General features: G+C 52.9%; 3 protein-coding genes across 10 annotated transcripts; all 3 read left to right on the top strand.

Moving 5' to 3' along the window:
• The first annotated feature begins 980 nt into the window (after nt 1-980).
• PIP4K2C (phosphatidylinositol-5-phosphate 4-kinase type 2 gamma) lies at nt 981-11,840 on the top strand. 4 transcript variants are annotated; one of them, XR_006653443.3, is made up of 12 exons: nt 981-1,233; nt 3,821-3,918; nt 4,622-4,718; nt 5,085-5,228; nt 7,932-8,078; nt 8,269-8,307; nt 8,890-9,003; nt 9,387-9,654; nt 9,823-9,926; nt 10,117-11,040; nt 11,125-11,228; nt 11,328-11,840. XR_006653443.3 is itself a non-coding variant. In XM_024576333.4 (10 exons), the coding sequence occupies exons 1-10, from the start codon at nt 1,060-1,062 to the stop codon at nt 10,195-10,197; spliced, it is 1,266 nt and encodes a 421-aa protein (XP_024432101.1). In that variant the 5' UTR covers nt 981-1,059; the 3' UTR covers nt 10,198-11,840. The 4 variants fall into 4 exon arrangements, 1 of the variants encoding a protein (XP_024432101.1); XR_008426476.2 differs by having other exon boundaries at nt 11,125-11,840; XR_002976283.4 differs by having other exon boundaries at nt 10,117-11,228.
• A 1,099-nt stretch (nt 11,841-12,939) lies between these two features.
• Nucleotides 12,940-18,365, top strand: DTX3 (deltex E3 ubiquitin ligase 3). Of its 2 annotated transcripts, none has more exons than XM_024576435.4 (6): nt 12,940-13,407; nt 14,737-14,799; nt 14,990-15,064; nt 15,434-16,163; nt 17,071-17,288; nt 17,659-18,365. In XM_024576435.4, the coding sequence occupies exons 3-6, from the start codon at nt 15,036-15,038 to the stop codon at nt 17,732-17,734; spliced, it is 1,053 nt and encodes a 350-aa protein (XP_024432203.1). In that variant the 5' UTR covers nt 12,940-13,407; nt 14,737-14,799; nt 14,990-15,035; the 3' UTR covers nt 17,735-18,365. The 2 variants fall into 2 exon arrangements, with proteins under 2 accessions (XP_024432203.1, XP_024432204.1); XM_024576436.4 differs by having other exon boundaries at nt 12,942-13,407; nt 15,415-16,163.
• Nucleotides 18,366-18,674: 309 nt separating this feature from the next.
• ARHGEF25 (Rho guanine nucleotide exchange factor 25) lies at nt 18,675-25,815 on the top strand. 4 transcript variants are annotated; one of them, XM_024576291.3, is made up of 16 exons: nt 18,675-18,873; nt 19,153-19,267; nt 21,514-21,728; nt 21,865-21,960; nt 22,041-22,117; nt 22,301-22,367; nt 22,559-22,662; nt 22,856-22,925; nt 23,037-23,126; nt 23,219-23,311; nt 23,522-23,572; nt 23,770-23,847; nt 24,047-24,247; nt 24,380-24,560; nt 24,850-25,061; nt 25,350-25,815. In XM_024576291.3, the coding sequence occupies exons 1-16, from the start codon at nt 18,775-18,777 to the stop codon at nt 25,467-25,469; spliced, it is 1,869 nt and encodes a 622-aa protein (XP_024432059.2). In that variant the 5' UTR covers nt 18,675-18,774; the 3' UTR covers nt 25,470-25,815. The 4 variants fall into 4 exon arrangements, with proteins under 4 accessions (XP_024432059.2, XP_045040672.1, XP_045040673.1 ...); XM_045184737.3 differs by having other exon boundaries at nt 18,682-18,873; nt 24,850-24,965; XM_045184738.3 differs by lacking the exon at nt 19,153-19,267 and having other exon boundaries at nt 18,709-18,873.

Below are 25,815 nucleotides of genomic sequence, written 5' to 3'. Positions count from 1 at the left end.
AAAGGTCACTAGTTGCCAAGTACAATAGGCACTTCTCCGTCCTTGTCTTGCTTCACCTCTCTGTGACGTATGTCACTGCTCTTTACTCCTTGAAACTCCACTCTTGGCTTCTGTGCCCCTGCTCTCCTGGCTCCTTTACTTCTTTGGCCACCCTTTCTCAGCCCTCTCCCACCAGCCTTAAGCCCTTGGTTCTTTCCTTGCTCTCTCTGAGAGATGTCATCCACGCGCACAGATTCCACAACAATAATTAAATCTGTACCCCCAGGACAGCGCATTCTGCTGAGCTGTGGTCCCCTAAGTCCAATTGATCTCAGGTACCCCTACCATGTTCCAAACTGAACTCATCTTTTTTGCCAAAACTACTCCTTTTCAGGTCGCCACCACCTCTCTTCACCTTAGCTGGAAGCCTGGGATTCATTTTCAATGTCTCCCTTTCCCACAAACCCCACAAATCACTAAGAATTTTCCAAGTTGACATCAAACTATAACTTTAGATGCCATCTCTCCTTTCCATCCTAACAGCTACTGTTTTAGTTCTTCATCTGGTGCCTAGACTTTTGCAGTACTCCAGACATCCTCCGGAATGATGCAGAGTGGTCCCCCCTAAAAACAAGCACATAAATACATTAAAACCATTTAAGGGTTCTACTTTCTTAAAAAATGCTTTTGAATAGCCCCAGACAGGAGGTTACTCCTAGAAACTGGGCGGCGACGTAGCAGCAAAGAAGCCCCTAACTGAAGAGTGAAACAGGCCAGCCCAGGCCGCATCCCCGTGGCCTCGGTGACGCGGCCGGGCGCCGCCGACCGCGCGGGCTACGCGCGTCCCCCGGGGCCCAGGCGGCCGCGCACCGCCCGCTGCGCCAGGTGAGCCCGGGCACCTCCCCGGCCGCGGAGCCGGCGGCGGCGGCGGGCGGGGCCAAACTCGCCCGGCCCCACCCCTGCCGGCTCCGGCGCCTGCGGGCCGCCTCCGATCACGTGACGGCAGAGCAGGTGAGCGCCGCTTCCGGGGTTGGGAGCCCGGATCCCCGGACTTCCACTCGGTCGGGTACGCGGGAGACCATGGCGTCCTCCTCGGCCCCGCCGGCCACCGTACCGGCGAGTACAGCGGCCCCCGGCCAGGGGTTCGGCTTCGCCTCCAAAACCAAAAAGAAGCATTTTGTGCAGCAGAAGGTGAAGGTGTTCCGGGCGGCGGACCCACTGGTGGGCGTGTTCCTGTGGGGCGTAGCCCACTCGGTGAGACCCGGCCCTGGCGCCCCTCCCCCCCCGGTAGACCGACCCGCACCCCTCCAGCTCCTGAGCCTCCTGATCCCCGTGGCCTGTCTCCGGTGCCCCTCGCGCGGCCGCTTCCCCCCCCCGCCCCCGGGCCGCCCTGTTCCCGGCTCACCAGCCTCCCGGCGTTCTCCCAGTGGATCTTCTCTGTAGACTTTTTTCCTTAACCGTGGACTCGTCTCCCTCTCCGCCCTTTACTCTGCCACTCTAGTTCCGCCTTCCCCACCTGAAATCCAGCTCCCTGCCTCCTTCCTGCCAGGTCCAGCCTCAGCCCCGGGCTGCGGAGACCGGCCTGGACCCGGCTCCCGCTGAGAGGACATTAGGGGGAGTAGCTCTTCTGGGTTGGTGGTGGTGAGGTCTCCGGTGAGAGTGTGTGTGGAAGGGGAGCAGGGCGGGTAGCTGGATAAGGGGGATCGTTCACTTTCCTTTCCACCTTGCTTTCCAGCTGCCGCTCTTGACTTTGGAACCTTGGCTTTGAGGGGAGCTCCGGGCTTCCCAGACCTTCTAATCCTGCTTGTCCCTTCCTTTCCCCTCCAGAGGTACAGCATTTCAGAGAAGCTACCTCATCCTGAGCCTCGTGGTTGCGCTTACTCAGCCTTTGGTCTTAACTGCATCCCCACTGTGGGCTGGAGTGATGGTGTTTGGTGTAAGCGGGGGTCGTGGTGGACTGCAGAGATGTCTGAGAAGCGCCGGTCATGGGCACGCTGTGGTGGCGAACTTTAGAAGCAGAGAACTGCCGTAGAGGCTGTAGCCTGGGAATCAGGAGGGGGACAAAGAGGCCAGTGCATCTCCTTTCCTGAGGATAACTCAGATGAAGGAATTACAGCCATTGCCCCCTTGCATTAGATCTGGAGTGGGAGGGTTGCAATGACCTTGAATGTGACAGGCAGTATTTTACATCAGCTTCCACGAATTGTTATAATTATGGTGGGGTTGTAGAGGTGGAAGGGGGTGAGGAAGCATACGGTTTTTGTCACATTCTTAATTTGTGGTTTAAAATGTTGTTTGCGGTCTGTCAGCCCCCTTTGGCATTTGTAGCTCTGTGGAGTGCTCCCAGCATCATGGGTAGTAATGTCTTATCAGCGAGTGCCCAGTCTAAGGCCCTTGGGATGGGCAAGGCTGATGGAGGTAGGGCTGCCTCTCATGTGTACCTTACAGGTGACTCATCCATCCCTTTGGAAGCTTAACAAGGAGGGTTTTCCTTTAGTGAGAGTTAAGGGAATTGCACATAAGACCTGCCTCAGCTTCCCTAGACCTATGTACTCTAGCTTCAACACTGTACTCTCCAGCCAACACACATTTACTTCAGATATCTGGAATGGAGAAATTCCTTGAGCATATGTCTTAGTGATGATTCAGCCCGCTTTACAGCAGGTGGTGAAGAGGGGGTATGAAGAACTATAGCTGAATTTTAGACTGTAAATCTCAAGTGGCTTTTTTTTTTTTTTTTTCTGGAGGAGTACGTTCTGTCCTCCTTTTCTGCTGAGAATGAGAGGATCTGGGTTTCACTGCAGTGTGTGGGATTTAGGTTAGGCTCACTTCGCAGCCTCTGTCGAATGCTCAAGTAAGGGTAGACAAGACACCGATTTATTCAGTGAATAAACACTGCAGGACTACCATGTGCCAAACACTGTGCTAGCTAGGCAGCTGAGAGACACAGGAGCTGAGAGACGCAGGAGACTAGAGCAGTCCTTGCGGCTGGAAGAGCTCACGCTCTAGGTGGGGAACTTAGATAAACTCGTGATTAGTCAGATGAGGAGCACACTGTTAAAGGTGGGTGAAAGAACTGCGGCAGCACTGGGGAGAAAGCACATCTCCTCAGGATTCCTTAGTGCAGGAACTCCCTTTCCACCCTGAATTAGATGCTGATTCTGAAGGCTGAGAAGAGCATGTGATGTTTGCATCCTTTGGGCTGTGGGTTGTCTTGACTTCAGTGAACAGATGCCTAATGAGCTCACATCCTCTGCCCGCCTGCACTCCCTCTGAAATCCTGCTCTTCTACCTTACACCAGGGAAGGTGGGACCTACTGCAGAGAACTGGGTCAGAGTGGTCTGGAAGGACTGGTCCTGTCTGTAAGGCGATACCTCCCGCAGGACATGTCGTTTTTGTTGCTGTTGACCCCTCATAGTCCCATTAACTGTCTTGTGTACTTTTAAAAATGCGTTTTGCTTTGTTTTTAACGGAGCATGGAACTGTGTGTCTTGAGTCTGCGGAGGGTTTTTCTCTCTAAAATTTTTCACAGCTTTAAAAATAGTCCTGAGTTGCTTTCAGGGTTTGCCTGATATGAAATGACTACTGTGAACATGAAGTTGCTCGGGATGGGAGCGTGAGGGGCTCTGGGTGAGGGTTGCTTATTGTAATCCTTCCAGTCCTTGTTGGGCAGCAGAGGAAGTCAGACGCAATCTCTCGCCTCTGTCCAGTGAATGCATAGCGGTGTTTTTAAAGGAATGAGGTTTGAGTTGCTCTTTTCTGACTCCTGCCCAGTCATTGTGTATGAGTAGTTCTCTGCATTCCTACTCACTCCTTCCCTATTCTTGTTTGATTTGTCAGATCAATGAGCTAAGCCAGGTGCCTCCCCCTGTGATGCTGCTGCCAGATGACTTTAAGGCCAGCTCCAAGATCAAGGTCAACAATCACCTTTTCCACAGGTATGTGGGAATGCCCATCTTTCTATTGTCAACCTTTGTAGAAAAGAGTAAATAATTTTAAGAGTTGAGATTCAACGAGTTGAAAGTTTTAGATTTAGAAGGCAACTTACAAGTTGTATTGTCTAACCTCCTTCCCAATGCAGAAATTCAGTATTGTGCAAAAATAAAGAAATAAAGAAATAAATAACCCATTAAAATAATTTTCAGTGTTCCCTACAGCCTTATGTGTATGTACTAGTTTATCTCTCCTCTTGCCTAGCAGTTCCATACAGTCAGTACAGTTAGATGCCATTACCGTTCGCTTCTGACAGGGACGCCCTGAAAGAGAAAAAAGTAGAAAAAGTCTCTAAGCTCTCCTAGTATCAGAAGATGGCAGTCTAAAGAGTGGCACCTATTGCCGATGTTAGGATGTTTCTGACTTGCTTGAGATTTGGGAAATGCTGTGGTTTGGATGGGGAATAGAACCTGGTTCTACTTAAGCCATTTGCTAGTCATGTGACTTAAGCAGGTCACTCAGCTACCCTGAGCCACATTCTCCCCTTCTATAAAATGGAAATAATGCAACTTTAAAGGACCTCACAAGGGTTTTATGAGAATCAAATAAGGTAATAGATGTGAAGGTGCTTTGTAAACTGTCGAGCCCTATATAAATGTAAGGTAATATTGTTACTTTGTTTTCTTACCTTGAAAACCCCTATTTCAGGGAAAATCTGCCCAGTCATTTCAAGTTCAAGGAGTATTGTCCCCAGGTCTTCAGGAACCTTCGCGATCGATTTGGCATTGATGACCAGGATTACTTGGTGAGAATTTATTATGGACTGAGGGTAGTCGATTGTCCCTAACCACTGGGGAATCCTTGTGACAGCCATGTATGGAGAAATGTGAACCTTGGTAAGTATGGTTCTTTACCTTCTTGTCGTCACAGGCATCTTCAAAGTCTGGTGAAAGCTATACACCCTGTCCTTGGGGGGGAAATGTACATATATTAAAATTTTACACCACTTCCAGTCCATACATAGACACCAGATTAAGAACCCCTGCTCGTCCTGTTATGCCAGGGTTTTATCTACTTTCAGACACATTCAGTTGACTATTATACTATGACTTGCATTTTTCTTATACAGGGGGAGGAAAAGAACCTCTGGTCTATTCCATCTCCCTAACAGGTATCCCTTACCCGAAGTCCCCCGAGTGAAAGTGAAGGCAGTGATGGCCGCTTCCTTATCTCCTATGATCGGACTCTGGTCATCAAAGAAGTATCCAGTGAGGACATCGCTGACATGCATAGCAACCTCTCCAACTACCACCAGGTCAGGCCTCTCTCCAGCCTTCTTCTTTCCCTCCTCCCTCTACTTACAGCTTAGCTGCCAGAGCACACAGGGAGACTTAAATCCCTTTTCCTCCCTACAACCCATTTATTCCCCAAGAAAAACTCAAGATCACGTCTTTCAAAAACAGATTTCCGGAATAGAGTCTCTGCACCTCCTTGTGTTTGTTTAAATAGAATTTAGGCGTGTTCCTTCTCATTTGATACTTACCATGCAAAACCAGCGCGATTGATACATAAAGGGCACAGGTATAACAAAGTATAAACTATAGACTTAGAATTGGGTAAAGTGTTAACACCAAGTATACTCTCAGGAATAAATGCAGTTTGGGGAGAAAAACCAGGATAAGTGCATAATTGGGATGAATTGGAAGGTAGAAGCCGTGATCATATCCAGCCCTAAAATGGATTAGGGAGCTATTCTGTCTGATTAGATTAACCTGGCATGTTTGTTGAATATTTTGGTGATAAAAACAGTCTGAATGTCTTTCTACTGAAGAAAAATATTTCACTAAAATCAATAAGCAAGGAATAAATGAAAGATTCCAAAAGGAATCTTTGGTTTATCCAACAAATATTGAATGTCTTTTATTAACAGGCCCCGTGTTAGGCTGTGGAGAAAGAGGTGAATGAAGTGGCCCTTGAGGATCTCTTACGCTAATGGCAGAGGCCAGTAAGCTGGCATTAGCACCCAGCAAGGGGTGTACAGTAGTAGAGGTTCGTACAGAATGCTCTGGGGGTGCAGAGGAAGAGCATCCTGACTCACTCAAGGAAGGAAATACACTTGGGAGGCCCAAAGAGACTTTTCTAAAGACGGAGTGTCATAGGAATTGATTCTTGAAAGACTGAAAGGGACCAACCATTGGGCAGTGTGGAAGAGAGCATTCTAAGCAAAGGAAAACAGCACTTTATAAAGGCACAGAAGCATGAGAAAGTTTGGTGTTAGGGAATTTCAAGAAATTCAATGTGGCTGGAATATGGTATTGTGGAAAAATAGGCAGAAGTCAGATTGTGAAGGGTTTTGGGGTTTTTTTTTTAAGATTTTATTTATTTTTAGAGAAATGGGAAGGGAGGGAGAAAGAAAAGGAAAGAAACATCAGTGTGTGTGCCTCTTGCACACCCCCAACCAGAGACCTGGACTGCAACCCAGGCATGTGCCCTGACTGGGAATCGAACTGGAGACCTTTTGGTTCACAGGCCAGTGCTCAATCTACTGAGCCACACCAGCCAGCGCAGATTTTGAAGGTTTCACAAGCAACACAAAGAGTTTGGACTTTACCCTGAAGATGGTTTGCAAGGGAGTGGTGTGTATATTATTTAGAAATATCCAAGCAATAGAGAATGGATTAGAGGGAGGAATATTGGGAGTGGAAATACCAGATAGGGGGTAATTATCATTGTTTAGGTGAGAAATAACAAGGGCTTGGAGGAGCAATGGCGATGGAGATAGAAAGGATGACTTAGGGTACAGTTGTCGGATTAAGCAAAAACACCTCCAAATTCCCAGTCACGGGGAACTGGAGGCCCATTCACCAACAGCTGGGAAGCAGAAAAAGAATGGGTTTTTGTAGGAAGACCTGATTTAGACATGTTGAGTTTGGGATTTCTGCAGTTCGTCCAGATATTAGTGTCCATTAAGTGGCTGGGAAATGGAGTTCAAGAAAGAGGAGTACAGTAGAAGTCTAGGTTTGAGAGTCATAGGCAAAGAGGTGGTAATTGGAGACATGAGTTTAGATAAGATTATTGAAGGGAAGTGTGGAGTGAAATTAAAAGAAGGTTGAAGACAAAGCCTTAAGGAGCAACTAGAGAAAATATCCTTCAAAATAGACTAAGAGTCGATGGAAAGTTTTAATTATTTATTTCCTACTCCATTCCATACAGGATTTGAGGACACAGAAGGAGGGAAGTCAGAACTGAGGTCTAATGGGAACTGAGGGTGAAGAGGGTTTTGGGAGGGACTGGTCACTAGGAGCAGGTGCCGTTCAGTTTACATATGACAGCGACTAAATGCTCACTGTGTCTGGCAGCTGAGGGATTTGCGGGAGGAAGGAGTAGAAAGATTTCAGAGGAGGAAATGAGGGTCTAGATTTGATTTCACTGATTTGAGGTGTGAATGCAAGATAGGAAGCGGATCGATCGCTGACTACGGCTCTGAGTAGGTTGGCTATGAAGAGAAGCACGCAGCGATACTGGGGGGGTGGGGCGGGGAAGGGGAGGGAGGAGGAAGAAACATTGAAGGAGGAATAATTTTTTAAGAATCCAAATTATAGACCATCATGCAAACATTTTTACTAGAGGAATCTAGCCCACCAAGAAACAATGGTCTGGATAAAATCAATTTGTTGATAAACAGATGCCTATGACCATTTGCATATAAAGAGCATCTAAAATAAGGACAATAACACCTACATTCTCCATCTGAAAGAATGATAAATATGACACGAGGGAAGATACTTCAAAATTGAGATAGTACGCAAATGAATTAATCAGAGGAGATTAGGATTCAGAAACTTCACAGTTAACCAGGGGCACCTTTAGAAAGCTCCTGCCACTTTGACCTCCTCGTAGCCTCTCTACTTGAAGTTCTCTGCTCACTCTGGAAAGACGGTGTTTGAATGCCGGTCTCCGGGCTGTTTGTGTACCTGCCGCTCAGCCTCTCCCCATCCCTCCCTCCCTCCTGCCGCAGTACATTGTGAAGTGTCACGGGAACACACTGCTGCCCCAGTTCCTAGGGATGTACCGGGTCAGCGTGGACAATGAGGACAGCTACATGCTTGTGATGCGCAACATGTTTAGCCACCGTCTTCCTGTGCACAGGAAGTATGACCTCAAGGTACGGAGAGGACGACTATGGCAGAGGGGAAGGCCACCCATGGCCCAAGGGTGAGGAAGGGCCTTGGAGGGCACTGGGTGATTCATTTTAAAGGGATTAAAGCTTTGGGTTTGAGTAGTCGTCTCAGGAGCTGGATCTTCACTGTTCTTTTAGCCACTTCTACTGACTTGGTCTTTGGGTCTCTCTACAGGGCTCCCTAGTGTCCCGGGAAGCCAGCGATAAGGAAAAGGTGATACTCTTTTTAGGGTGAGGGGTGGGGGAGGGCCGGTGAAAGAGATCTTCTTTGGATAAAGAGGCAGGGATTACCAGCTATTTGTTCCTATCTTAAACCTTGACAGGAAGAGAGATGTAAACTTATTCCACTCCAGGGATTGTGTGGAAGGGGCAGTGGGAACAGCTGCTTTGTCAAGGGCTATTCCATGTGGAAGGTTTGGGGATGGATAAGGGTATCAGACCTGAAGAGCAAAATGCTCAACCTCCATCTCTCACTCTGGGCTCTCCTATTCAGTCAGCTAGTTTGCTTAATAAGAAGAAAGAAAAGTCAGCATGGAGGGCCTTAATGAAAACCATAAGCAGAAAGTAGTGGGATGTGACGTGGGGTACAGCTGCAGTGACTGAATCCGGGAAGACCACTGGAGGTGAGAACAGACTCTGGGGCAGCATCTCAGCGTGGAGTCAAGGGAGAGAGGGGCTGTAAGATCTCTCCCCCTGGAGACCACTGAGTTAGAGACAGAGCCCTAGATAGAGCAAGATTCTCTGGGACCTTCGGGGAAGGGGCAGATTCCTAAGATGTCTCTTTACTTATTCTCAGGTTAAGGAATTGCCCACCCTTAAGGATATGGATTTTCTCAACAAGAACCAAAAAGTTTATATTGGTGAAGAGGAGAAGAAAGTATTTCTAGAGAAGCTAAAGAGAGATGTGGAGGTGATGATTGGGGTGCTCTGGGAAGTGACTTTGTTTCTTTTTTTGTTCCCGTCAGGGTAGTTGTCACTCCACTCACGATATGAGGGAACTCCTCCCCTTCCCTTTATCCTTTGGGTTTTCTGCATGGTAGAGAGTTGGGTAGGAGACATGAAAACCACCTAGAGGTGACCCATGGAGGGGATTGCTGGAATGAGCTCAAAGGATGATCTTAGACACCAGGACATTTAGGTACTGAAGGGCAGTAGTACACTACCAACCCTCGATTTGTATACTTCCTTTCCCCAGGAGGGCCCCAGAAACTCAGGGGTAGAGGGAGGTATAAGGGTGGGACCTGGGAGTGGGAAGGGAGATCTGGGGTATCTGATTTGTCAGTGGGGTCTCAGTTCCTAGTGCAGCTGAAGATCATGGACTACAGCCTTCTGCTGGGCATACACGACATAGTTCGCGGCTCTGAACCAGAGGAGGAGGGGCCTGTGCGGGAGGAGGAGTCAGAGGGGGATGGGGACTGTGGCCTGACTGGACCTCCTACTCTGGTGGGCTCCTATGGCACTTCCCCTGAGGGTATTGGCGGCTACATCCATTCCCATCGGCCCCTGGGCCCTGGAGAGTTTGAATCCTTCATTGATGTCTACGCCATCCGGAGTGCAGAGGGTAAGAGAGATCCTGGAAACTTTATGGGTGGGGAGGGTTGTCCCTGTGGGACAGAGACCAGGGTGTCGGGTGGAGAGTCGGGTTAGCTTTTTGAAACAGATCTGACTGGTTCCTGAGGAGAGGGAATTAGGACTATACTCGCTCTTCATTGGTGGTTACTCTCTCCAGGGGCCCCCCAGAAGGAAGTGTATTTCATGGGCCTCATTGACATCCTGACGCAGTATGATGCCAAGAAGAAAGCAGCTCATGCAGCCAAAACTGTCAAGCATGGGGTGAGGGTTCCACAAGGCCTTTCCCACCCTGCCCTGACTATTCCCTGGAAAGAGAGCCTCTTGTGCCAGAGCAGTAGGGTGGCAAAAGGATGAAGTGTTGGGGACGGTGTTGTGGGGAGTGGAATGGAGGGTGGGGAATGGGGAGGAGTGGGGGTGGGCCTGACGCCGTGTTCCCTACCTCCTCTCACAGGCTGGGGCAGAGATCTCTACTGTCCATCCTGAGCAGTATGCTAAGCGATTCCTGGATTTTATTACCAACATTTTTGCCTAAGGGACGTCGTGGTGACTGCTGCTTTATGTTCAAGGTGGTGGGGTTCCCAGAGGCCTGGGGGAAATACGGATATTCTGGTCACTACATCTTCTCTTCCTCATTGCTAAATCGAGGCTACAGGCTCCTTCTACCCAAGTAACTCCATCTTATTGAGTAGACTCTTCCAAGCCCTCAGAAATACATCACCTTTTCTCCCCCTTGTCCAGTTTTCTTCCCTCTGCCTCCAAGTCAACTTGCTTCATTAGCATGTTACTGTTGATTCTTTCCCAAGTGCCTTGACTTTTTGTAAAATGTTCTGTAGTTTCTGTAACATAGGAGGAGCTGCGGGGGAGGGGGTTGTTTGCCGTCTTCAGGACCTGACTGGACAGATGGACCTGGCTCAAGCAACTACGCTGGATGCACTTTGCTCTGTGGGATGAACTAAGAGTGTCTGAACTTTGCTGATAACTTTATAGAACTCACTGTGGCACACTTCCTTCCCGGTAGGCTCTGGGATGGAAGACCTTCAAGATGCTGCAGATGGTGCGGGCATGCACACATATGATGGGATATGGCTAATCTACACACAGGTGGGGTGGAGAGTGCTCAGCAGGCACTCACCTCGTGGAGGTGGGAATGAAGAGAACTCGTGATTCTGCAGGGAACTGGAGAAATGTCTGTCTCAAAGGTTGACTACTGTCTCCAAGCTATCTTTCTTCACTCCACTTCTACCCCTACCTCGGTACTTCTGGGCACAGGAGCCCAGAGATGGTTGGCCAGAGTGTTCAAGCTTGGGGGAAGGTGTTTGTTGCTGCTCGTCCCCAGGACCTCACACCCCTTCTGGCACTGGAACACTTCACTGGGGTATGGCCAGTTCTGGAGGCTAGGATGGTAAGCCAGGGGTGTAAGATTCATTCCCCATATTAAATTTCCTTTCTTCATGTCTAGCCATCTTTGAGGTTTTATTCCCAGGAGAAGGGAGTAGCTCTACCTGGGTCAACCCTGGTCATTTCAAGAGGATGGAGGATGAGAACCTCCTCTGCCCCCTAGAGGTGTGTGCCTAGCATACATCCTTCCCCCAAACCCTTTTTCCAGTTGGATTTGTTATTCTTTTCTCTTCTGTCCCATCTTATTGCTACTGTGTCTCTCAGGGGACAGATGGCCTTCTTTGTCATCTTCACTCTCCACCCCCAGAGGAGTCAGAGTCATAACTCAGCCACCCGGCCTCCTCCAAAGACAGCTGAGCTGATGCATGACATTCTCAGCACGCAGAGGACCCGGATGAGCCCTGATAGCGCCCTCCGTGCCCTCCAAGAGGAGAGTTGCCTTTGGGGTAAAGGCAGCCATTCTTCCAGCTGTCCTCCATACCCCTTGAGGGTTCCACATTTAAACAAAATATGAAGACGGACACCAGCCACTGGCCTGTAGGGATGCGAAGATTCTTTGCTCTGTATCTGGCTGGACTGATCTTTCTCACAAGAAGTCATGAGGTCATAAACGAGAAGCCCTTTCTCCCCTCCATCTTCTCCAAAGGAAGTCAGTAGAGGGGTCCCAGTTAAGGATCAGAGCCCTTGTGACACCTTCCTGTTCAGAGCCTGATAGATCTCTTTCTTCCGCACCATCCACCTTTCCCCTGTTGAATGCAATAAAACTCTGAAACACCAGCAACTGTTCTTTAGAAATGGGTTTCTGACCAGGTGGCTGCTGATGTATCATGAACAGTATGGTCTTCATTTGTTGCTTCTGATTTTCGCCTTTTTTTTGTTGTTAACTAATATAAAAGATCTTGTGTATTTGCTCCCATTGCTGTCACTATATAGAAATTAAATTATTGAATCCAAATTCCTTCACAGAAATGCCTCTTTCCCCCCCACCCTTTTCTGAAGAAGCCTGTGCTTAGGGGTTCAGGTACCAGATGAAGAATTCTGATCTTTAAGGTGTTGGGCCTCTAATTAAGGATGTTGGTTTCTAGATAGGTGGCACTGAACTTAGACTCTGAGGATTGTGCATGGGAATGGAAACAGTCTCCAACTTTGTGGAAGTTAAGCTATACAGGGCTAGGGAGAACTGAGATGATGTGACCCTCCCTTGTCCTCCAGGGTTCTAGGCTTGGTCACATCATCTCTGTAAAGGGAAGAGTGAGTCTCAGCCCACTAGCTAAAAGAAGAAATTTAGTTTTCTCCTAGGCTTCCTGGGAAAGAAGTCTTCTGCCTGGAGGGCAGGAAGAGTACAGCAGGGTCCTGGGAAAGTGAAGAAGAAAGTGACCAACCCTCCAGCCCAGAAGGGGAGTGAGAAAGGGGTGGGTGGACAGGGGTTGTGGCCAGTCTGGGGGATCCAGTGCTGCTTAGCTGAGGTCTGGCTGGTGGAAAAACCTGGCTTGATGGGGCCCCAGGGAAGCAAGTTGCACGGGGGGTGGAGATGGCTCTGATGTGGAAAGCAAACTGAGCAGACCTTTATTATTTTTTTTCTTTGAGAATTTTTAACTCTATCTGAACCACAGACTTGACACCACCCCCACCCTAATGCATTTTTAAAAAACGTATTCTCCCCATTCTGCTCCAGCCTCAGTATCTCTGGAAAGAAAACAATCAGAGGCACTTACCAACTTACCCCTCTGGGAGCGGGCGGTGAGGGTCACAGAAGGTGATCTAGAAAACGGCAAGAGCTGAGGGAGGAGATTGGAATAGTTTACTCCTGTGGTTGGTTGGTTTCTTAGGTCCAGTGCTTTTCCCTATCCCATGTTATTCCTCGAAGGCCCTGCTAGCATAAGGATCAGCAATTCGCTCGTCTTCCCCATCTACCTAGACCGGCTCTCCTCGCCCGCCCATCCGCCACCAGCTACCAAAAGCTGCCACGCAGCTGGGTGGGAAAGAAAAGGGACAGGGCCCCCGAGTGGGTGGCGAGCAGGGTGGCGTCTCGAAGGGATTTAACCTCCTACCCCCAGTTCCACGACGCCACTCCCTCCAAAGCCTGGGACGGAGCCTCCATTTTTGTTTGGGGGTGCAGGCAGGGGCTCCGGGATAGGAGGGTGAAAGGAAACGGTGATTGGCACCTGCGGGGGGGAGGGGGGGCGGCGGTGCAGTCATCTCTTTCCCTCAGTTTGCACCCCCTTCACAGTCACCCCCGCCCCCGCCACCTTCTCGGGGTCTCCCCCCCTTGTTGCTAAGGCCCAGGCCGTCATCCCAGCAACAGCCTCAGTCATGTGATCGGCAATGGCGGCGCTGACGAGAGGTAGGTGAGCCCGGCGCCCCCCACACCCACCGCGCGCCCCCCGGACCCCGCTCGCACCCCTCACGTGCTCTCCTGCTGCCCCTGCGCCCCCTCCCCGCCTCCTTCCCCCGCGCGCGCGGCCCCGGGGGGGGGGGGGGCCCTTCACCCCGAGGAGCCTCTTTCTGTCATCCCCCAGCCTTGGCCTCCATTTAGAGGTTCTGGGGACAGTGATCGTGCGACATGCACCCTCACCCAGTGGTGGGGCTCTGGGGGCTTTGCGAGAGGGAGAAGTGGGGAGTTGGTTCCGGGTTGTGTCTTGCAGGAGGTCGTGGGGGGAGGGGTGAAGCAGCTTCGTTGGATGCCCCCGAGGACCCTTGTCCTTCCTGGCCGCCCCTGCTGACAGTCCCTGTCCGGAGGGAGGGACTGACCCCGTGTCCAGCCTGGGTTGCCCCAGAGGAATCAGAGACCCAGCATAAGCTGTGGCCCCGCCTCCCTTTTCTGTGCCAGGAGGACTTGGAGCTAAGAACACTTCAGTCCTGGGTTCCTTCCGATGGGGGGGGGGGGGTGTGTTTCACCTGGATAGACCGTGAGAGCTGAGGCTCAAAGGTTCCAGTTTCACTTTCTGAATCTTGAGATGCATCTGTCTTGAGGGGACTGTGATGAAGGCAAAAACAGAGCTGCTCCCCTTAGGATCAGTCAAGGAATTGAGGTCACGCTAATGGCCCCTCTTTCTATTTGAGCTGCCTTTGGAGGTGTTGAAGGGACACCTCTGTAGCTGAGCACGGCAAGACTTAGGGGAACATCAAACTCCTCCAGTAGAGCCCCACCCCCCTAAATACAGACTAGGTTGCTGACAGGCTTGCACTTGGTGTGCTGGCTTTAAAAGGTGACAGTGAGAACATTATTTTAGGGGCTGCTGCCACTTAGTTTGTGTCCCAAACAGACTTCAGCTGGAGCACCCGGCTGACTCTCTAGGAAGGCCCCCCAGCAATAGGGGCTGAATTCCGTGGGAATGTGGAGCAGAGTGAGGAGCTGGGGAACACAGGAACTATTCTCGTCCCTGTGATCTGAGGGAAGTGGCAAGGAAGGCCTCCCTGTGTGTGGGCTTCCCTTTCCTCACTTCTCCTATCTGTTCCCTGGACTTTCTTGAGAGCCTCAGAGCCGAGGGAGAAAAGAGAAAAGTTGGCATGTTGAAATTCCTTCTTTAACAACTTGGGGAGAGGCTAGGGGGGTGGGATTCGGCAGGAGGGGAGAGGAAATGGAAGAGGAGTTTTTCTTTTGTTTATGGGCTGATTGGGAAGGATGGTAACATTTGTCATCGTGACTTTCTACCCTTCCTCTTCCCCCCAGTCCTGGTCAGCTGAGTGTGGAAAGAGGGATTGCTGCTGCCGTCATCGTCCATGGGCTTTCAAGGTACCTGTATCCTGAGGGAACCGCACCTTTCCCCTTTAAATTGGTTTCCTCCATTCTGTGTTCCAAGTAGTCCCATTCCAAGTAGTTTACATCCAGTTCCCATCTCTGTTATGTGGGTTGCTGGGTTGGGGCATGTGGGGATGGAGCAAGGGGTTTCTCACTTTCCCTCCTCTCCCTGTCCACCCACCAGGTCACACCACCTACAAGTAGGGAGCAGGGACAGAAAGAGAGCCTGCATGCCATTTCTAAGCTCTTCAGGATCAAAGTGAGCAAAAAGGAGGGTCCAAAAGTCTCCCTCCCTTTTACAGAACCCAGTTTTCACCCATAGCGGGGAGGGGCAGGTTGTTTCTGTGATCCTGGGGGGCGTGGAAGGAGAACCAAGAATGATGCTTGGTTTAGATGAGAATGTTATAGAAACTTTCTTACTCTTCAGTTGGTGCTGGGGTTTGAAAGAGAAGAGGAGAGAAAAAATGAACTTGGGGAAGGAGTTAGTTGGGTGTAGGACTTTGAGAGAACAGAGGTAATATAAAGTTGGAAAGAAACCTGAAGTAGGAGGCACTGATGTTTATCAAACGGGGACCCCCCAACCCTGAGTGCCTTTCACCCTGGGGGCAGTGTCGTTCGTCCTGTCCAGAATGGCAGCCTGTGGAGGCACCTGCAAGACCAAAGTGACTGTCTCCAAGCCTGTGTGGGACTTCCTGAGCAAGGAGACCCCAGCCCGGCTGGCCCGGCTTCGGGAGGAGCATCGTGTGTCCATCCTCATAGATGGCGAAACTTCTGACATCTATGTTCTCCAGCTTTCCCCACAGGGCCCTCCCCCGGCCCCTCCCAATGGGCTCTACCTGGCCCGGAAGGCTCTTAAGGGGCTGCTAAAAGAGGCAGAGAAAGAGCTGAAGAAAGCTCAGAGGCAGGGGGAGCTTATGGGCTGCCTGGCTTTGGGGGGTGGGGGGGAACACCCTGAGTTACACCGCCCAGGCCCACCCCCTCTCAGAGCAGCCCCACTCCTGCCCCCAGGAGCACGGGGTCTTCCCCCTCCTCCTCCTCCCCTGCCCCCTCCTCTCCCTCCCCGCCTTCGGGAGGAGGCAGAAGAGCAAGAGAGCACCTGCCCCATCTGTCTGGGGGAGATCCAGAACGCCAAGACACTGGAGAAGTGCCGGCACTCGTTCTGTGAAGGCTGCATCACCCGGGCCCTGCAGGTGAAAAAGGCCTGCCCCATGTGTGGCCGCTTCTATGGGCAGCTGGTGGGCAACCAGCCCCAGAATGGGCGGATGCTGGTCTCTAAGGACTCCACACTCCTACTGCCCAGCTATGAGAAGTACGGCACCATCGTCATCCAGTATGTCTTCCCGCCCGGTGTCCAGGGGGTAAGGAGACTACTGCCTGCCCTTACCCTTTGTTTCCCCCCCTCCCCCAGCTCCTCCTCTGACCTATGAAAGCTGGAGGAGGATGAGTGTGTTTGTCAGATGTGATACAGTTTTTCTGTTTCCACTGCATGCCTTTTGCTGTATGCCTTCGCACTCAATGCTCCGAAGCTAGGAGGTCCCCTTAAGGCCTAGCTTTTCCATCCCTACAACCCTAAGGCACTCATGAAAATCAGGTATCAGAGAAATGAATTAAATGCAATTTCCAATTCTGTAGAGATGGTGGCTCAGGCGCAGGCAGGCACAGCAAGAAGGGGTCTAACCCTTCTAACAGAGTGAGGAGTGGAACTCCACCCCAGATTTATGAGAGAGGAGAACCTTGGTGACAGTGTAAGGTTACAGCAGGAGTGGTCAAGGGCCGATGGGTGTCTTCCTGCTTGACAAAGAATAATTTCCAGCTCTGCTTTGCAGAGGGAGGAGGAAGCTCCAAAGAAGAGCAATAGGAAAGTGGAACAGGTTAGGCAGTGGAAGCAGCACTGGGAGTGTTTTCAGGTAGAGAAGAGAGGGTGAAAGATAAATTAGTCTGTCTTCACATATCTGCTGAGGTATCTGGAGAGTAAGGACCAACCACCTTCCATCACTTCGGAGAATCTGTTTGTTGCTGAGTTGAGACTTAGGGATTGCGCCCAGGAGAGGGAACCTCTTAACAATAAGGACTTTGTCCAGAAACAGGCTCCTGCTGCCCAGACCCTTGAGTCTCTGCTGGCCTGAAAGGCTGTCAGCCTGTCGCTGCCCTGTCAGCATTAGCTGGGTGTGCGGACAGAAGGCTGGCCAGGGTGACCCTCCATTGGCATCATGACCTTAAGATGCCCAACCGCTCACTGTCCACTTTGCCTCCCCCTCCTCCCAGGCTGAACATCCAAACCCAGGAGTTCGGTACCCTGGCACCACACGGGTGGCCTACCTCCCAGACTGCCCCGAGGGCAACAAGGTGCTGACCCTGTTCCGAAAGGCGTTTGACCAGCGTCTCACCTTCACTATTGGCACATCCATGACCACAGGGAGACCGAATGTCATCACCTGGAACGACATCCACCACAAGACGAGCTGCACAGGGGGACCCCAGCTGTGGGACACTCCTTCATTTCCCTTTACTTGGCTCCTCCCCTTCTGTCCATTTCCACTGAGGGAATAACATCAGCCCCCTTGCTCTGGGAGCCTCCTAGCTGGAGAGGACCAGCCCAAACTATTCGACCACCTCTTCCATCCCAGTTTCTCCTACATTTAACCTGGTCCTGGTGTACCCAGCTTAACCTACTAAAAATAAGCAGAATTGGGAGTTCAAAGAGGGAGGGGGCAATCCCTTTCTCTGTGTTTGGGTTACACTAGGGGAGGAGGGACAGGGGCCACAAGGGGGGTCCCCAGATGAGTATGTGCGCGGGGGTAAATGAGGAAGGCCCAACAGCTAACCCTGACCCTCATTTCTCATTGCTCCCAGGTTTGGGTACCCGGACCCCACCTACCTGACCCGGGTGCAAGAGGAGCTGAGAGCCAAGGGTATCACAGATGATTGAAGGACATCCCCTTTGCCAAGGCCCCTGCCGTTCTCCTCCACTAGGACCCAACAGAAGCCTCTGTTCTCCTCCTTCTGCCCCCCATACCACACAGTCGGGGACCTGTCTGACTGGGGAAGGAGTTTAAAGAGGGAGGGGGCAATCCCTTTTTCTGTCCCCCACGGGCCAAGTGCGTCAGTGCAGTGTGAGCTGCTCCCTTCTGACAGAGGCTGTTCCTCAGGCTCTGCTTCCCTCCTCCCCTGTACATACTCCCAGTCTTCCTGCCCCCTCCATTGCCCTTGGCTTTTTCTGGTATGTGCTGTGCGCCAGTGACTAAGCTGAGAAAGGACCTAGGTGGTGAGGGGAAGGGGTCTTGAACCCCCGCCCCCTCCCCAGTACATCTGCACTGCTGAACTTCGGTGCAGGGGAGGGGGAATCTAGCTGGTGTGAGCCCGCACGGAGCCCGCGCTGTGTTATTCAGAACCAATTCCCCATCTATGTTACCCTTGCCCTTTCCTGTCTCTGTTTCTGTCTGTCTGTCTGTCTCCTGCTCTTCTCTGCCCCCTATAAGGAGCCTCCTTACCCTGTTCTGGAACCGCCGCCAAACTGTAGCTTTTAACTTAATAAAAATAAAGTAAAATATGCAACTCTATGCCACACCCATTCTGTTCTGTGAACCAGTGGGGGCTGGGTGGGGAGCGGGACCTGCTGAGAAGGGGAAGGGGGTAGTGACTAGAAGTGCCTGTGGGCCTCCCCAGTCTCTAAGCCTGCACAGGACCTGGGGAAACGGCATGTACTTAGTGGGATCCGCAATAACCCTGTGAAGCCCCGGGTCACACTTCACATCGGAATCGGGGTTAAGAGGGGTTTGTTGTTGAACTATGGTTGTAGGGAGGAACAACCCTACCCCTTTTGAAAAGTTTGGCTGGGGTGGGAGTAGGGGCGGAGCCGGGCAGGGGGCGGATTCGTCAGCAGCAACTCCCCGGACGCACGCAGGCCTCCGAGCCCCCCAGCTTCCGTGCCCCTCGGCCCTGAAACTTGGAGCTGAGTAGGGGTCCAGCATGAAGCCCCCGGACCGCCCCGCCCCTGGCCGCACTGACCGGATACTGGGGGTCATGGGGGGCATGCTGCGCGCATGCGCCCTACCCGGGCAGGAGGGGGTAAGAAAGGGAGAGTACGGTGGGGTGCGGCGGTGTTTCGGGGGCTTCAGGAGGGCTGCATTCCACAACTCAGTCACACGGAAAAAGAAATTTTGCGGGGCACTCCCAGGAATCCAGGAGTTCCATTAAGAGGGCCATAGCCACGCTCTGGGAGAACCGTTCCCTCCACTCCAGTCTTGGCGACCCTTTTATAATAATGTGGTTTTGACAGCAGGGGAAAGGGGAAGGTCAAGGCTGGGCGTGAGGGGCGGATTCCTTACAATCATTCTATCCCCGCAGCCCCCCGGGAGAAGCCCCCTAGGGCCGGAGGGGACCGAGCCAGAGACTGCCTGTACGGAGGGGGGTCAGAGAGGGGAGCGCGAACGTGAGGTCCCCGCTCGGGCTCTGCAGCCCGGTAAGAAGCTGGCGGTGGGGTGGGGCACAGTTTGCCATCCTGCGCGAAGTGGCGAATTATTTTTTTTTTAAATGCTCTTATGGGCATAAAGGTTCACATTTAATTTGCATGAGACCCATTTAATCGTTGAGACCTCCATGCTTCTTCTCGCCCTTTAGTCCCCCACTCAGCCGGCCCCCGAGCCCCCGCAGGCGGAGTGTCCCCGCGCCCCACCCCTGGCCCCTCGCCAGCCCAGGCTCCAGGACTTCGCCTTAATTGGTGATTAGCCTCGGCTGGAGTCCCGGGGCCTGGAGGAAAAAAGGGTCCAGTGAGAGGGCGGCACCTGGGCTGTGTTGCCCATCCACGCACCCCGCCTGAGGGGCCTCGTCCACCCCTGCCCCGGTAGGGATAGTCCCAACCCCAGGACATCTTCGCACAGGCCAAAGCCGCGTCCACTGGGCCCTCCTCCACCGCAGAGGCGGAGGGGCGACCCGGGCAGACCCCACCACTGGGCTCACCCCCCACCCCAGCCCTCCGCAGTCAGCGCCCGAGATGCTTTCGGGAGGGCGAAGCCGGGGCTGGGGAGCCCAGGATGCGGAGGAGGGGCGGAGACGTTGGGGACGTGGAGTACGAACGCTGTGGTGCCTGGGGGAGGGGGGACTGGGGCGGGAACCCGGCACTGGCGAAAGGGGGGAACCGGAGGGAGAGGGCGGAGCTGGGCCGCAGAAGCCCCTCCCCGCGGCGGCACCGCGGCCGAGCCTGTTATTCGGCTCGCCGCTCGGCCGGAACCCGCGCAGCGCCTGTGAACTCGGGGAGTCAGCCCCCACCTTCTCCCCTGCCCGGGCCTAGAACCACCCCCAACCCGAGAGGCCGGAGACAGAGCTGGAGCGGCTGCCGCATCCCGGCCCAGTCTCCCCCATCATCCCTCCCCTCCCCGCTGGACATCTGGACCCTGGGCCCCGCACCGACAGGGTTCCGGAAACCCTCCCCGCCCAGATCCGCGGCTGGGCCCCGCGCCGCCCTCTCTGCGGAGCCCCCAGCCCTCTCCAGACTAGACTTCCGCCTACCCCTGGACGCCCCCTCCTGGGTCCCTCCCTCCCCCCCTCCCCCAGCCTGGAGCGGGGGTAGGAGGGAGGGGGGGTGCGCGCCCTGCGCGGTCCCCACCCCGCCCCGCCCCCCGTGATTCCCCCTGCATGGCCGGCTCGGGTGGGGGGTTCGGGGGGGCCCGGGCGCCATGCGGGGGGGGCACAAGGGGGGTCGTTGTGCCTGTCCCCATGTGATCCGAAAAGTGCTGGCAAAATGCGGCTGCTGCATCGCCCGGGGGGGACGTGGTGAGTGTGAGGTCTCCAGGGCTCAGTGTTGAATGGGGGGCGGGCTGAGGGTTCAGGATTTCTGTCTGCCCTGGCCTTAGGGATTTAGAAGCTGGAGACTGTACCTGTGTTTTCCAGGAAATACTTAATAGATGATCTCTAAGATCCCTTCTGCCTGCCAGTTTCTAACTAGTTTAGGAAATTGGGGAAGGGGCAGGGCTTTCTTGTAGTTAACTGGGCATTTGGAAAACCCATCCACAATCCCCTTAGGCCTAGAACCGCGTCTTCCCTCAAACCCTTTTGCTGAGAATCTACTTCAGCTCTGAAGAGGGACAGGGGGATGGAGGAATGAGGAATGAAGGGGTCTACCAGCGGCTTTCTCAAAAATCGCTGCTCCTCTGTCCCTGAGCCCGGGCCAGAGATCACCCTGATGCGCTCCTCATTTGCCCCCTCTGTGGGGTTTGTGCATGTTGGGGAGGTGGGCTGCAGAAGTCTTTTCTTTTTATTATAGTGATTACTGCAATTTGTGGAGGAGGGGTCCGGGGGTTGGCAGATGGGCTCTTAGCTCTTCATACCCCCCTTCTCAGAAAATGGTCTGTACCCACGGGAAGGGGGAGGGTTGTAAGAGAACAGATGGCCAACCCGCACCCCCGCTTCCAGTGTCTGCCCAGATGGCTGCCCCCACCCCCATATCTATGCCTTGCTCAGGATAGGGGGGAACCTCCACGTGTAACTGGGGTCGAAGCCTGGGAAGCCAGATATTTACTCTCCTTCCTTCCAAGGGCGCCCTGGTGAAATTTTCTATCTGGGCCAACTCAAATGAGGATGGCAAGAGAGTAAGCCCTGGGGAAGAGGGGCTGAGCATCATAGAGGGGAGGCTCTGGGAGCTTCCAGGGGTCCTGAGTCTGGAGCTGGAGCAATATCTATCATCCCTTTTGTTCCTCCCCACCCCATTAGAATCCTATTCCATTGCTGGCAGTGAGGGGAGTATCTCAGCTTCAGCTGCCTCAGGCCTGGCTGCCCCCTCTGGCCCTGACTCTGGCCTCAGCTCTGGCCCCTGTTCCCCGGGCCCCCCAGGGCCCATCAGTGGCCTAAGAAGATGGTTGGATCACTCCAAACATTGTCTCAGTGTGGAAACTGAAGCAGACAGTAGCCAGGCTGGACCATATGAGGTAAGCAGGGAGCATCACAGGAAAATGTAGGGCATCCATGAAGGACACTGGGGAGAGAGGGTAGGTTGAGGGTCACTGGTCAATGGAGAGACACAGCTACTGTCCCTGACCTCTGGCACTTGACCTTGGCTCCTAGAACTGGATGCTGGAACCAGCTCTAGCCACAGGAGAGGAGCTGCCAGAATTGACCCTGCTGACCACACTGTTGGAGGGCCCTGGAGATAAGACGAAGGTTTGAAGAAATGGTCTGGAGTGGTTCCCCTCACCCACCAGGCATCCATTTGTTTACTATTGGATGTTCTTTTTTTTCAGCCACCTGAGGAAGAGACTTTGTCCCAAGCCCCTGAGAGTGAGGAGGAACAGAAAAAGAAGGCTCTGGAAAGGAGTATGTAAGTGTTCGTATGACCTCTCTCCCCTCCTGCCACTGTACAACTTCCAGAGGAAATGTCCCTCACATTTTAGATTTGAGAATTGGCATTTCCTCTGAGGTTGGCTGTGGTAATGAAGGGACTTCTAGTCCAGGAGGGAGGACACGGCTAAACCAAGGATGTGCACTCCTGCTTTCTTCCCAGGTATGTCCTCAGTGAACTGGTAGAGACAGAGAAAATGTATGTGGAGGACTTGGGGCAGATTGTGGAGGTAACTTCCTTTTCCCTTCCCAGCCCTGGCCTGACCCTTTTCATCTGCCCAGGGCTAATTTTAAGAGACATCCTTGATGCTCCTCTGTCCCACCTTCCCAGTCCCCTCTCCATCCTGGACTTGCTGGGGAGGGGGTGTTCCCACTAGGGCTGGCCCCACATACCCATGCTCCCACCCCAAACTTCCCACAGGGTTATATGGCCACCATGGCTGCTCAGGGGATCCCGGATAGTCTTCGAGGCCGTGACAGGATTGTGTTTGGAAACATCCAGCAAATATACGAGTGGCATCGAGAGTGAGTGGCGGAGCCCTGAGAGAAAGGGGGAGGGGCGTATGTCTGGTTGTCTTGATGTCCCACACATGGCCCAGGAGCTGTTGTTGCCTGAGGAATGTTTGGAGAGGCTTCATGGGGGTCAGTACGGGGCAGACAGCCCTAAGTTGCACGGGTGGGGATATTTGACCTACCTTTTTCCTGCGAATCTCTCTAGCTATTTCCTGGGGGAACTACAGCAGTGTTTGAAGGATCCTGATTGGCTGGCTCAGCTATTCATCAAACATGTGAGGCTTGACAGGGTGGAGCTGGGGGTGGGGCTTGGGGGAGATGGGACTGTGCAGTTGTGCTCTCCCTCCTCATCCTCCCTGCTCTTTCTCAAACTTTGTACCTGTTAGGAGCGCCGGCTGCATATGTATGTGGTATACTGTCAAAATAAGCCCAAATCAGAGCATGTGGTGTCAGAATTTGGGGACAGCTACTTTGAGGTCAGTGGCTGAGGTGCTTGGGGGAAAGAGGGGCAGAACCATCATGTGCAGGCTTTCCAGACTGCACAACCACCCCATGTCCCCGTCTCCAGGAGCTCCGGCAGCAGCTGGGGCACCGACTGCAGCTCAGTGACCTCCTCATCAAGCCAGTGCAGAGGATCATGAAATACCAGCTGCTGCTCAAGGTCAGAAATACCTGCCTGTTCCTGGGCTCACAGTCGGTTGGGACAGCGCTTTCCTCACTCATCTCCCTGGGGTTCCTAAGTCTTCCTCCAGACTTCCTAGGGGTCTTCACCTGTGTCTTTGGGGGATGCTGTGAAGACGGCCTCTGAAGCCTCTGAAGCCTCTGAAGACGTCCTCATTCCTTCCCTGAACATTTCTTTTTTACCTCTTAGGATTTTCTCAAGTATTATAGTAGAGTTGGGATGGATACTGAAGAGCTGGAGGTGAGGACTTCTAAGTCTTCCAGGGCACATCACACACACCTTATCTTTCTTAGTCTCCTGGATCCCCCAGCTCCTTGGGTGGTATAGTGCTGTTTGATTTTTAGGGGGAAGCTCATTGGGGATTAAAACCTGGTCTGAGGTCAAAATGTGGCTCCATCCCAATAATGACGATGCTTCTCTCTTCTCCTGTGTCCCAGCGAGCTGTGGAAGTCATGTGCATCGTGCCCAAGCGCTGCAACGACATGATGACCCTGGGGAGACTGCGGGGGTTTGAGGTATGGGGATGGAGCAGGAAACCTGAGGCCAGGCACGCTTCCGAGCCAGCCTGAGTAGTCAGGAGGTCCTTATGGGGAACTGTCCTCTCCTGGTGCTGACCCTATGGTTATCTGGCAGGGTCAGGGGAAGGAGCGGGGAGAAAGTTGCCCCTTTTCTCTTCTTGTTTTATGCTGGAAGACCACTACCCTTTGGTTCTAGGGCAAACTGACTGCTCAGGGGAAGCTCTTATGCCAGGACACATTCTGGGTCACGGAGCCCGAGGCTGGGGGGCTTCTCTCTTCCCGGGGTCGTGAGCGGCGTGTCTTCCTCTTTGAGCAAATTGTCATCTTCAGTGAGGCCCTGGGAGGAGGAGTGCGAGGTGGAACACAGCCTGGATATGCATACAAGAGCAGCATCAAGGTAGGGAGGGCTTTTGGCTGGGGTGCAGTGAGGCCTCTGAGAAGGTGTCCGGCTTTTGGATTTGTTGGAGAGGGCAGGAACCACAGATGGCCTGAAGAATGTGGGGGTGCTATCTCCTATTTGCCAATCCAGGTGAGCTGTCTTGGACTGGAGGGGAACCTCCAAGGTGACCCTTGCCGCTTTGCTCTGACCTCCAGAGGGCCAGAAGGTGGGATCCAGCGCTATGTCCTGCAGACTGCAGACCCTGCAGTTAGTCAGGCCTGGGTCAAGCAAGTGGCTCAGATCCTGGAAAGCCAGCGGGACTTTCTCAATGGTAAAGCTCTCACCTTCTCTCCTCCACCTGCTCTCTCAGCCCTTTGACCTCCTGAATCCCTCACTGCCCAATCTCCCAGCCCTGCCCTCTGACCCTGGCTTCTCCTTGTCCCTATTCCCACTTTTCCACTACTAGGTCAAGAATCAGTAACTCAGAATCCCTAAAGGCCAGTATACATGATTGACAGTGCTTTGGAGGGAGGGCAAGTGGGAGGATGGCCTGAGCAGAGCCCTGAGGGAAAGGACCTCTCCCTGTGGTAACCCTCCTTCTGCTTTTCTCTTTGACCCAGCACTGCAGTCTCCCATTGAGTACCAGAGACGAGAGAGCCAGACCAACAGCCTGGGGCGGCCAGGAGGGCCTGGGGTAGGAAGCCCTGGGAAAATTCGGCCTGGAGACCGGTCCCAGGTCAGCACACACACACCCGTCAATGGCTCTCTCCCCTCCCTGCTGCTGTTACCCAAAGGGGAGTTGGCCAGAGCCCCCCTGCCCCTGGAAACACAGGTATGAAGAATGGTGCTCCCTGGTTGTAAGGGTAGAATGGGGAGGGCCTCTCTTGTTCTGGGATCCCCAAATGTTTCTCCCCCATTTCCTTCCTTTTTCACCACCTTCCTTTTGTCTGCCTCTTCCTATTTCCCATCTCTTACCCGCCTCCCTGCACTTTAACTGATGGTCTCAGATCAGCTAAGATGCCTGCAGGAGGTGGCTTCAATAGGGGCTTACACTGAAAAGAGTAATGGGTGAGGGTGGATTCCTAAATTTTTTGATCCTCCAGCTTATGCCTTTCTTCAGGCCCTCAGTGACATCCCCCAGACTCCTCGTGACTCTCCTTCAGTTCCACCAGTTCCACCAATTCCAAACACCCCACTCTGCCAGGCCAGACTTGCCAAGTTGGATGAAGATGAGCTGTAACTGGCGAAGGCCATGGGGGTGGTGCTGAGTCAGCCACTCCCTTCCCCAAGGAACTTCAGGGCAACCTTTCTGGCACTGCCGCAAAACTCCTCCCTCTTGGTGTCGGAAGTGGGCAAGGCTGGCAGTGGTGTCAACTTGGAGAAGGGTACCTAGACTCAGAAGGACTCCCTTCTGTCCCAGTAACACAGGCTCTTTCAGTGCCCACCCCTATGCATGCATCACAGGTCCCCCAAAAGGAGGATATGTGGGTGGGTGGGAGGGCTGGGGCAAGGGCCAGATAGAAATGATTGGCTTTGGTTTTGGTTTTATTTTTTTCCTGTTTTCTGAGAATAAAGGTTTTGTTATA

Source organism: Desmodus rotundus, chromosome 3, assembly GCF_022682495.2.
Source record: "Desmodus rotundus isolate HL8 chromosome 3, HLdesRot8A.1, whole genome shotgun sequence".
Classification (NCBI taxonomy): Eukaryota; Metazoa; Chordata; class Mammalia; order Chiroptera; family Phyllostomidae; genus Desmodus; species Desmodus rotundus.
This window is presented reverse-complemented; position numbering and strand designations above follow the sequence as displayed.

Excerpts from the sequence above, each read along its gene's own strand:
- PIP4K2C (XM_024576333.4), top strand. The coding sequence starts at position 1,060 with ATGGCGTCCTCCTCGGCCCCGCCGGCCACCGTACCGGCGAGTACAGCG. Across the intron at positions 1,234-3,820 it reads TGTGGGGCGTAGCCCACTCG|ATCAATGAGCTAAGCCAGGT; the intron begins GTGAGACCCGGC and ends TTGATTTGTCAG. Across the intron at positions 4,719-5,084 it reads TTGATGACCAGGATTACTTG|GTATCCCTTACCCGAAGTCC; the intron begins GTGAGAATTTAT and ends TCTCCCTAACAG.
- ARHGEF25 (XM_024576291.3), top strand. The coding sequence starts at position 18,775 with ATGAAGCCCCCGGACCGCCCCGCCCCTGGCCGCACTGACCGGATACTG. Across the intron at positions 18,874-19,152 it reads CCCTACCCGGGCAGGAGGGG|CCCCCCGGGAGAAGCCCCCT; the intron begins GTAAGAAAGGGA and ends CTATCCCCGCAG. Across the intron at positions 19,268-21,513 it reads CGCTCGGGCTCTGCAGCCCG|AATCCTATTCCATTGCTGGC; the intron begins GTAAGAAGCTGG and ends CCACCCCATTAG.
- DTX3 (XM_024576435.4), top strand. The coding sequence starts at position 15,036 with ATGCCATTTCTAAGCTCTTCAGGATCAAA. Across the intron at positions 15,065-15,433 it reads CTAAGCTCTTCAGGATCAAA|AATGGCAGCCTGTGGAGGCA; the intron begins GTGAGCAAAAAG and ends CGTCCTGTCCAG. Across the intron at positions 17,289-17,658 it reads TGCACAGGGGGACCCCAGCT|GTTTGGGTACCCGGACCCCA; the intron begins GTGGGACACTCC and ends CATTGCTCCCAG.